The following is a 12,142-nucleotide window of genomic DNA, read 5'->3' as shown; positions in this document are numbered from 1 at the left end:
CAGCTTTCAACCGATTCTGATGAAACTTGACACACACATAGCCCAATGTCATAATTCAAAACTAACGCAGCGAAAATTTTGAAAAGTTCCCCCAGTTCTGAAAAAATCGATAAATTCGACACGGGGTCAAGAATCTAAGCTTTTTATATGCAACACATTTTCTGTTGTAGTTTTCGCAACTTGCAATCGATTTTCACCAAACTCATGGTGAAGCTTAATGTTACCCTAAGAAACTTAATTCTGATGTTAGTTTTCCATGCAATACCTTACCATCAGAAAAAATCGATAAAATCATGCCATTTTGGAAAATCGCGTTTTCACAAATTGGCAGGAAATTAGAGGGAAAGGACTAGATTGGGATTAGTCGTTGCCTACTAGGGGCTCTTACATACCCGGGCAACGCCGGGCTATGCTGCTAGTATATATATATGCTTTCGGTGATAATGGATTTTTATACAGTGCTGTTTTTACAATCCTGTAAATAATAATAATGATATTTTTATATTAGCTTATAGCATTCACCGTGCAATGACTAAGGAAAATAGTCTAATAAAAGGACATATAAGCCCTCGACAGAAAAAAGAAGGCTTTCATATCTGCTTGGGAGTTGAACCTACATCCCTTTGTTAATGCGTGTTACCTTTACATATATATATAGTTTCATCCTTTTGGGGTCAATAAATTAAGTACCAGTGAAACACTGGGGTCGATATTATCAACTAGTCCCCTGCCCCAAAATTCCAGGCCTTGTGCCTTTAGTAGAAAGGATATATATAGTTGCAGAGATACTATTTGGGATTCTTATCATTACAGTCATTCTGAAACTGATCTGTTTAACTTTGTGGTTTTTCAGCTAATAATTTATTATTGAATGAGAAAGGAATTCCACAGTTAACGAACTTTCACCTGGGAGCTTCTCTCACTTCACACCTGAACATAGAAACAACACAGAATCTAGTATTCCCAACAATTTTGCCCCCAGAAGTAAGTATTCTTTGATTTGTTGAGAATATTTAAAATCTTTTATCTTTTACTTGTTTCAGTTATTGGACAGCGACCATGCTGAAGCACCACTTTGAACAAATCTATGCCAGTAGTTATTTTAAGTCTAGTACTTATTCTGTCAGTCTCTATTTGCCAAACCGATAAGTTATGGTGATGTAAACAAACCAACACTGGTTGTGAAGCAGTAGTGAGAGACAAACACAAAGACACATATATAAATATATTAAAAAAAATATTAATAGGCACAAGGGTGGCTGTGTAGTAAGAATACATCTTTTCCAGCTGGTTAATGACACACAACCTGTGTCTGGTATCTTGTGAGAAAGGGAGCAAACTACTCCCCTCTAGCTTTATCAGGACCAGTAGGACATGGTTTCTAGGTCTTTTCCCATCTTCAGTAGCGGATACCTGCTGGCTAGAGTTGGCAGTTGGTCAACCTTCTTCAGAATATATAAACACACACACACACACACACACACACACACACACACATATATATATATACATGTATACACACATATACACATATCATTTAATGTCCCCTTTGCCATGTTGGTATGGTTTGAAAGTAACTGACAATCTCAGAGGTTAGCTCCTAGTTCCAATGTCAGTTTTGGCTAGGTGTCCTTTACAGAGTGCATTGCACAACCACTGACAAGATCTCTAAGTAACTAGCCTCATTTCTCTCCAGTCTTTGCAAGCTCTTTGCATTCAGAGTCCATGTCTCACCACCATGGAGCGTAGCCGTTCAAACACAAGTACCATACAACCCGACCTTTGCTCTTTGTTAGAGCCCATTGTCACTCCACCTCATCGCCAACAAAGATAATAGTTCTTGGAATCCATCCTATTCTTATTCCAGCAACCGTACCTTCAAACTGCCCTTCTCCATTGCCAATTTGATCATTTAGGAAACAGAAACCATCCACAATCTCTAGGGATCCACCTGGGCATTTGAGGAAATCTAATCCCTGTCTGTCCCAGTGTCTATTGCTCCTGCACATTTACCACATGCAAAAACGACTGTCATTGTTGACCCACCTGTGACTCCACTGCACCTCCCATATGTCTATAGCTTGCACTGGGGTGCACCAAATAGAATTTCTTCAAACACATGGTTCCAGGTTCAGTCCCACTGTGTGGCACCTTGGGCAAGTGTCTTCTACTATAGTCTTGGGCTGACCAAAGCCTTGTGAGTGGATTTGGTAGATGGAAACTGAAAGAAGCCCATCGTATATATGTATGTATATATGTATATATATATGTATTTATGTGTGTGTGTCTGTGTTTGTCCCCCCAACATCGCTTGATAACCAATGCTGGTGTGTTTACATCCCTGTAACCTAGTGGTTTGGCAAAAGACACCGATAGAATAAGTATTAGGCTTACAAAGAATAAGTCCTGGGGTTGATTTGCTCAACTAAAGGCGGTGCTCCAGCATGGCCGCAGTGAAATGACTGAAACAAATAAAAGAGTAAAGAGTATATATTGAGCAATGTCATTCACCTGATGGAAAGAAAGTCTTATCTGCTTTCTTGCTAACAGCAACAGCTTTGGTCCTTGCCAGGGCCAAATTTAAGGTCCTTTGATTCCAGGTTCTGCTTCTACATCTGGAATTTCATTTCCAATTCTCTTACCTGCTGTCCAATCATTAAAACAGGTAAAAAATGACATGTACATACTTTTAATCTTCTATCACCAGGTGGTGCTATTAAGTTAGACATGACCTGGGCCAATACTGGCCAAAACCTTTCTAAGTTATTATCTCCTGCTTGTTTCAGTCATCAGACTATGGTCATGCTGGAGTACTCTCTGGAAGGGTTTCATTGAACAAATCCACCCATGTACTTATTTTTTTTAAAATCCTAGTGCTTATTCATTTGTATATGTGTTTTGATTTCTTTCTATTTTTTTTCTCGCTTAGCCACTAAATTGTGGGGACGTAAACAAACCAACACTGTCAAATGGTTGTGTGGGACAATTTGTTGCTTGGTTTATTACTGTACGATTTATCAACATGCTAACAAACACACACAGACATTGAAGGAAAGCCAAGTGCATACCGTAAATCCTCGAGTATAGTCCGCCCTTGAGTATAATACACAGGGGATTTTTAGGGGGCTGCACCTCTGAAAAACCTAAACCTTGTGTATAATACGCACCCTTTCTCTAACTTGAGTCAAGGAGGTCTATAGAACGTCCTTGGTTTGTAAAAATGTATACGCTAACGTCCTTTATTATTATTCTATATATAACATAAGGCAAACGTGTAGCTTTTTTTAGCATTTTGTTTGCAGAAAATAAAGAAATAACAGTAATAACGTTTAATAAAAGTTGCTTACTGAAAGTTATGGATGATTTAAGGTATTTTCGCGCCCGACATCACAAAATGCGTCTGAATAAACATTGCCGGACAGCAAATAGAGACTCGGACGTTACTTAAAAAATAATTTTCATTTTTAACCTCGTATATAGTACGCACTAGGGATTTTTGCCGTTAAATTTTGGGGGGGAAAAATGCGGATTATACTCGAAGATTTACGGTAATTGCGTAGAAATCGATCGGAAAAGTGAAAACATATTTTAGAAAGAACGTCAATCCGCCAACGTTCGACTTTATTTGGCAACTAATAGTGAGTTACCTCCCTTACATCGTACGCTGCGTTACAATGTTTAATAGACAAAATTATATATTTTTTTCTACTTCGAAATTTTGGGGGAGTGGGGCAGTCGATTATATCGACCCCAGTACGCAACTGGTACTTAATTTATCGACCCCGAAAGAATGAAAGGTAAAGTCGACATCGGCGGGATTTGAACTCAGAACGTAACGGCAGACGAGATACCTATTTCTTTACTACCCACAAGGGGATGAACACAGAGAGGATAAACAAGGACAGACAAACGGATTAAGTCGATTTCATCGACCCCAGTGCGTAACTGGTACTTATTTAATCGACCCCGAAAGGATGAAAAACAAAGTCGACCTCGGCGGAATTTGAACTCAGAACGTAGCGGCAGATGAAATACCGCTAAGCATTTCGCCCGGCGTGCTAACGATTCTGCCAGCTCACCGCCTTTATATTATATATTATTACTAATGAGGAAACGTTTATTATTTTTATAGTTTCGATTTAATTATAATTATTTCAATTTATTATTTTTACAGTTTCGATTTAAATATGATCATTTCAATAATGCTGATGTCTGGGGTATTTGCTGCTTGCTGAAGGAGCTCCTCTCGAAAGTTGTAGTCCATGATGACCTTATACACTTGCCACGGGAGGAAGTGTGGAGCGAGGTAAATATACAGCTGATATCTTTTTATTGTGTATCTTTTACTTGTGTCAATCATTATACTGTGGCCATGCTGCGGCACCACTCTGATGATGTTTTGTCAAATGAATTGACCCTAGTACTTTTTAGTTTTCCTGTAAGCCTTGGTACTTATTCTATCAGTCTCTTTTGCTGAACTGCTAAGTTACAGGGACATAAACTAACCAGCATAGGTTGTCAAGCAGTGGTATGGGACAGACACAAACACGCACATCGATACGTATGTATCTCTTTTACTCTTTTACTTGTTTCAGTCATTTGACTGCGGCCATGCTGGAGTACCACCTTTTTTAGTCGAGCAAATCGACCCCAGAACTTATTCTTTGTAAGCCTAGTACTTATTCTATCAGTCTCGCTTGCCGAACCACTAAGTTAGGGGGACATAAACACACCACCATCGGTTGTCAAGCGATGTTGGGGGGACAAGCACAGACACAGAAACATATACACACACATACATACATATATGTATATATATATATCATCATCATCATCATCGTTTAGTGTCCGCTTTCCATGCTAGCATGGGTTGGACGGTTCAACTAGGGTCTGGGAAGCCAGAAGGCTGCACCAGGCCCAGTCCGATCTGGAAATGTTTCTATGGCTGGATGCCCTTCCTAACGCCAACCACTCCGTGAGTGTAGTGGGTGCTTTTTACGTGCCACTGGCACAGGTGCCAGATGAGGCTGGCAAACGGCCATGATCGATGGTGCGCTTCTTTCAGTTTCCATCTACCAAATCCACTCACAAGATTTTGGTTGGCCTGAGGCTATAGTAGAAGACACTTACCCAAGGTGACTTGCAGTGGGACTGAACCTGGAACCATGTGGTTCGTAAGCAAGCTACTTACCACACAGCCACTCCTGCGCCTATAAACGAGTTTCTTTCAGTTTCCTTCTACCAAATCCACTCACAGGGCTTTGATTGGTTCAGGGTTATTGTGGAATACCCTTCCCCGAGGTGTTGTGCAGTGGGACTGAACCTGGAACCATGTGATTGAGAAGCAAACTTCTCACCAAACAGCCATGCCTATACCTGTCATAAATTTAAAAAGAGAAAAAGTACTGGGGTCACTTCATTCATCTAAACCCTTCAAGGTAATGCCCCAGCATGGCCACTGTCTGAAGACTAAAACAAGTGAAAGGTCAAAGATATATATGCAATGTGTTCTTCTTCACTATTATTATTATTATTATTATTATTAGGAGCCTGGTGCAGCTTCTGGCTTGCCAGCCCTTAGTCAAACCGTCCAAAACATGCCAGCATGGAAAACGGACATTAAACGATGATGATGATTATAGTTATCAAACATACATAAATGTATGTACACTGATGATAGGCCAGTTCCTGTTGTATTTTTCCTAATATAACATCTCTTCTGGATTTGATTACATCAACTCCAGTGCGTAACTGGTACTTATTTTATTGACCCAAAAAGGATGAAAGGCAAAGTTGACGTTGGCAGAATTTGAACTCACAATGTAGCGGGAGACGAAATACCGCTAAGCATTTTGCTTGGCATGCTAACGATTCTGCCAACTGACCATTTTAAATGTGCCCAAAATAATATCCCTTTTGTTTTAGAACCACCAATGTATTATGCCTTTTAAAAAGATTTTTATCAACTCTGTTCCCACCGTTCTATATTTAAGAGATGAGGAATTATGTACATTATTTACATTTGACGGATATTTGCCCTCATCTTGTTTGTTCTTAACACAATGTTTTGGCTGATATATCCTCCAACCTGTTTTGGGGAAATTTCAAACCTGAGTTCTCATCCCTAAGGTATTTTTCGATGTTATTATTATTGTTATTATTATTATTATTATTATTATTATCATTATTATTATTATTATTATTATTATTATTGTTATTGTTCAGGTCACTGCTTGAATTTAACTCGGAATCTTGGGGTTAGTAGCCCGCGCTCTTAACCAATACACCATATGCCCATGGGCCATGGTTAAGAGCGCAGGCTACTAACCCCAAGATTCCAAGTTCGATTCCAGGAAGTGACCTGAATAACAATAATAATAATAATAATAATAATAATAATCATAATAATAACAACAATAATAATAGTAATAATAATGTGAGGTATATTTGCCATCTCAATATGGCTAACCACTAAGGGTGGGTGTTACTGTAGCTTGTAGCCTCAGGAGAACATCTCCTCCAGCTGGCTTTAGGTACACTTTCTGTGCTCTTATGGTATTTGCAAAGGGAGGTCATCCTTCCCTCGTCAACCTAAGTGATACGCACGGACTGCAGTTTCTAGGTATTGACTTGTCATCAGCGTACGACAATCACCGGTTTTCGATGAAAGGGGTCCCAGTGCAAATACTTATATCATTTTTCCAGTAACTTTTCGTCACTTATCTCGAAAAACTGTATGCAAGCAATAATAAATCTCTGAACGAGGTATAAACAGTAACTGCACAACAATGTGAGGTATATTTGCCATCTTAATATGGCTAACCACTAAGGGTGGGTGTTAATGTAGCCTGTAGCCCCAGGAGAACATCTCCTCCAGCTGGCAAAAAATACCTTAGGAATGAGAACCCAGGCTCGAAATTTCTCCAAGACACCTGATGAAGGCTGGAGGGTATATCAGCCGAAACATTGTGTGAACAACAAACAAGATGAGGACAAATATCCGTCAAATGTAAATAATGTAAATAATGAACTCTGTTCCCCTTTTAGGTGTGATCTGCTTATAACTCTAATTTGGTTTTTGCTTTGCATTTTAGATGACAAAGAGAGGCTGGAAATGTAACTATGCTCCTAGATCGATAAAGAGCATCCTTCATTATGGTTGGATAGTAAGTTAACAATACTATTTTGTCTTTTTACATGTTATTTATGTGTTTTATATGTAATTTGAGATGCATCCCCCCCCCCCCCCCAAAAAAAAAGCAATTTTTGTTTCAAAAGTTTATAAATTCTTATGACTTCAACAACATCCAATTCTCACTGATATGGATAAAGTTTCTAAAATGGATAAAAAAATTCAAATGGCTGCTTTGGTGCAATGGTAGAAACATCTGTCATGTATAGTGGAGAAATGAGTGCCCTAAAAGGGATTTTTCAACCCAGTATTTATATACTATTCTTTATGGCTTTATATGTACGAGTGGCTGTAATTTTGAAGAACACCTGCAAGTGCACACTCTCATAAAAATATTCTGAAACTTCTACACTTTCAGTCCTCAAAATGCACGAGGACAAATATATTTGTGAAATAATGGCATCATGCCCTGAAGGAATGAATAAAATGACAAGTGAAGTTCATTGCATTCACACAAAACTATTCAACTAAATATTCTTTTATTTTTCTTTTCTCTTCTTTCTGTTTTTTTTTTTCTTTTTCCTTTTACCAGTTATAAAATTGCAAATTGATGAACACAGGATTTTCTCATTTATATTTTGAATTTCTGTGTTTCTGCAGCTGTTTTCATTTTACAATTTGAACTTGAAAAAGACAAACAAGCTGTCGAAATATCATTCAAACCATTAAATTTACAATCTATTACAGTCGCATCATGCTCTTCTTATTGCCTATTACCTTCCTGAAGAGTTACATCAATCTTTATAAAATACAATAATAATAATCTTTTCTACTAAAGGCACAAGGCCTGAAATTTGGTCAACCACATCGACTCCAGTATTTCATTGGTACTTAATTTATCGACCCCAAAAGGATGAAAGGCAAAGTCGGCCTCAGTGGAATTTGAACTCAGAACATGCAGACAGTTGAAATAATAATAATAATAATAATAGTAGTAGTAGTAGTAGTAGTAGTAGTAGTAGTAATAATAATAATAATTATAACTACTATTTCTTGTTTCAGATTGCGCCTAAGGAAAGATCAACACTTCAAGATCTAGAAAAACACATCAGAAAAAAATGGTTAACAGCCTGATGAACTCATTTTCAGTATTGCCTTTATCAAACCTGTGACATTTGCTATTAATAATTCTTGATATTTCAAACACTACACTCTTATCAAGATAATAAGAAATATGAATGATTGGGCAAACTCTAAGAGTTATTTTCATATAGACAGCATTTTTGCATGCAAGCAATTATAATTTCTGAGCAGCAGATGTTGCAGACTTATTGACACCTGAAGATTTTATTTATATATATATATATATATATATATATATATATATATATATTTGTGTGTGTGTGTGTGTAAATAACAGGTAATATGGATTAATAAATCAGGGCACTTGTAAACATTCAGTGATTAAGTGAACTTGATTAACTACATGAAATAATCAGATATCAGCAGATTAAAATAGAAACAACATCCACAGTTATTCCCCAGTGTAATAAATAAATCCAAAGTTTGCCAGAAGAATTTCTAAAAACCCAGTGTATCGAACAAGATGAACCAGAATGGAGAATGTCAATACTTTATTTCAGAATTATATCATACAAAAAACAATGATTGTTTCTGTTGTGTTGTTTTCAATGTGAACTTTGCCTCGAGGAAATGTGTTATTTAATTCAGAATTAGAATTATTAAATACTAGCACTAATCTTACCTTGAAATGTTCACATAGGTATAGAAAAGCATTTAAATATTTCAATAGTAAACAACACTTTTATTGTAATTGCCTTTCTTGTAATTAAAAAACATAATTTTTCTAAATTTAAAAAAAATTTCTTTCAAGCATTCTTAACTAGCCAGATAACTAAATGTACTTTGGTAGCATTTTCTATGTTTATATTCTTTATTATTTTACTGACCATTGACATCATCATGAGTTCTGGCTTTTCTAAACATATAATATTTCTTCTTAAAGCTGTTTTTGTCTATGCTGAGGTATAACAGCCATCCTATCAGTTCACTTTGAATTCAAGTTATCATGGGTTACCTTGATAACACATGGCATTCACATAAATTTTGGATACGTTGAGTTTTATAATTGATCTGATTGTGCACCTTTTTCTATATCTAAAAATGCTTACACAATAGAAACGATTATTGTCCTGTATGATGTAATCCTCAAAGATCTGATATCCTCCATTCCTGTTCATCTCATATATATATACATACACACACATACATACATAAATACATATTTTATATGTACTGTATATTTTCACTCTCTCTCATTCTGAGTGTCTCTATCTCTCTCTCTGTCTCTCCCCTTTTCCTCCAGGGGTAGCCAAATATCCTCTCTATAGTAAAACAACTATCATTGTGCCTCTATTATAGTCTAACCTCTCTCTTGCCTTGCAGCTACTTCTTCTGATTCCATTCTCATTACTGGTGTCACATAAAAAGCACCCAGTACACTCTGTATAGTGGTTGGCATTCGGAAGAGCATCCAGCTGTAGAAATCATGCCAAAACAGACTAATGGAGCCTGGTGTAACCTTGTCCTACTCATACTAGCATGGAAAATGGACATTAAATGATGATGATGACGATATATATATAGCACGACCTTCGAACATCAGGCCTCACCGAGGCAATGACTAGTGACTAAGACCTTTGGAAATATGCTGTGCTTGAGAAGACCCAGCAAGCCAAGTGAGACCATAACCCATGGTCTATGCCAGTGATGTAACCAGCTCACTTAGGTGTACCTTACTTTCATTGGACACTAAACTCTGCTTGAGGCAAGTGAAATCGAAATCAAGTTCGATGACAGCACTGCATGACTGGCATCAGTGCTAGTGGAGTGCTAAGAGCACCATCTGAGCATGATCGTTGCCAGGGTCACTGACTGGCCCCCGTGCCGGTGGCACATAAAAAGCACCATTTGAGCATGATTGTTACCAGCGTCACCTTACTGGCACTTGTGCTGGTGGTATGTGAAAAACAACATTCGAGTGAGGGCATTGCCAGTGCCGCTGGACTGGCTCCTGTGCAGGTGACACGTAAGAACACCATTTGATCATGGCCGTATCCAGTACTGCCTGACTGGCCCTCGTGCCAGTGACACATAAAAGCACCCACTACACTCTTGGAGTGGTTGGCATTAGGAAAGGCATCCAGCTGTAGAAACTCTGCCAGATTAGATTGGAGCCTGGTGCAGCCATCTGGCTCACCAGTCCTGTGAAACCGTCCAACCCTTGCCAGCATGGAAAGCGAACGTTAAACAATGATGATGATGATGATGATGATGATATATACACAGGGGGTTCAAAAAGTCTCCCTGTAGTAAGTATTTTATTGCAAAATATATATTTATAAGATGGTATAAGACTACAAAGGAATATATTAGACTTTTCAAGACTTCAAAAAATTTCATAAGAGGTGTTGAAAGTGTCGTCCTTCATTTTCAATACATAAAATTTAATTTCTTTTTTACTGCCGTGTGAACACTTCCTAGGCTGATTTCCGTTTCCTGTGATAATTTGTGTAAGGAGTTTGACGGGCTGGCCAACAGTTTATCAGAAATATTGGAGAGTGTTTCGTCTGAAACAAAGTAGGCCTTCCACTTCTTGCTGCGTCTTCCACTAAGCCTGTGTTTTTAAATTTTCTTCTCAAATCCCATACAGTGTCACAATGTGGGACAACAGTATTCGGAAAAATTTCACTGAACTTCTGTTTTACAGTATCTATGTATTTGTTTCCAGCTCGAAACAACCCATTCAACTAAAAACGTCTGTTCTTCAATGGTTGGCATGTCAACACGCTGAAGGGTATACTGTGACTGAGAGACAGGGGCTGATACCTGGCCGCTCATGCAGTGAGAGCCAAGTTGCACATATGCAGGATGAAAACTTTCATTGCAGAGAGACTTTTTGAACACTCTCTGTGTACGTGTATATATATATATATATATATATATATATATATGTATATGTATATATGTATATATATATATGTATATGTATATATGTATATATATATATATATATAAGCGTGGCTTAGTGGTTAGGCCATTCAGCTCACAATCGTAAGGTCGTGAGTTCAATTCCTGGTGACACATTGTGTGCTTGAGCAAGTCACTTTATTTTCCATTGTTCCAGTCCACTCAGCTGGCAAAAATGAGTTGTACCTGTATTTCAAGGGGCCAACCTTGTCACTCTCTGTGTCATGCTGAATTTCCCTGAGAATTACATTAAGGGTACACATGTTGGTGGAGTGCTTAGCCACTTGCACATTAATTTCATGAGCAGGCTGTTCCGTTGATCGGATCAGCTGGACCCTCATCATCGTAACCAACAGACTGCCCTCATGTGTGTGTGTACAAACATATGATATTAAGTATTAAATTGCGTTTATAAGAAAAAGTCCTTTTTTTTTCATCAGAAGACAAAATCAGGACCTATAGCTGACATGTGCAACCTTTTTTAGAGAAGTGGGTCCCATCAGACATGGCTCATCATCAGGTGGGCTGCGCTACTAAAACAGTTCAAGGTGATATTTTGTTAGGCATGCCATTCAAAAACCCTTGCGGGCCACAATATTGCCCGTGACTGGCTTATACCTTGGTGGTTACCACTACCTATTCTGCCTCTTCCTAGGTTGCAGTCTTTTATTTTTATTTTCATTATTATTATTATTATTTTTGTTTTGATTTGCATAACCAAAATTGCTCAGTCAGCTAGAAACAGCTGTCAAGTGTCTCTACTGTCTTTTTGCAAAAAGGAAAATAAAGAACACATTATGCAATATTTTCCCTTATATACAAAAAGACAGGATTACCTCAACTGAAAATCTGACCTCATTTGTGATCGCTCTACTTGATGAAGGGAGCTTAAACAAGAACCGTATCAGGCCTTAAACAAGGACCGTATCAGACCTTAAACAAGGACCATATCAGAGCTTA

The 12,142-nt window shown here is 37.8% G+C and overlaps 1 protein-coding gene across 1 annotated transcript in view; it reads left to right on the top strand.

Annotated features, from left to right (window-relative positions):
* The window catches only part of LOC115215143, a 62,501-nt gene extending 52,425 nt beyond the window's left edge, over positions 1–10,076 (top strand). Inside the window, exons 10-13 of the mRNA XM_029784316.2 lie at positions 854–984; positions 4,175–4,306; positions 7,095–7,166; positions 8,195–10,076. Of these exons, the coding sequence (XP_029640176.1) occupies positions 854–984; positions 4,175–4,306; positions 7,095–7,166; positions 8,195–8,266 (407 nt within the window). The 3' untranslated portion in view covers positions 8,267–10,076. The remainder of the gene's footprint in view (positions 1–853; positions 985–4,174; positions 4,307–7,094; positions 7,167–8,194) is intronic.
* Positions 10,077–12,142: the final 2,066 nt, after the last annotated feature.

Source organism: Octopus sinensis, linkage group LG8, assembly GCF_006345805.1.
Source record: "Octopus sinensis linkage group LG8, ASM634580v1, whole genome shotgun sequence".
NCBI classification, from domain to species: domain Eukaryota; kingdom Metazoa; phylum Mollusca; class Cephalopoda; order Octopoda; family Octopodidae; genus Octopus; species Octopus sinensis.
The sequence above is the reverse complement of the archived record's forward strand: the minus strand, read 5'-3'. Positions and strand labels throughout refer to the sequence as shown.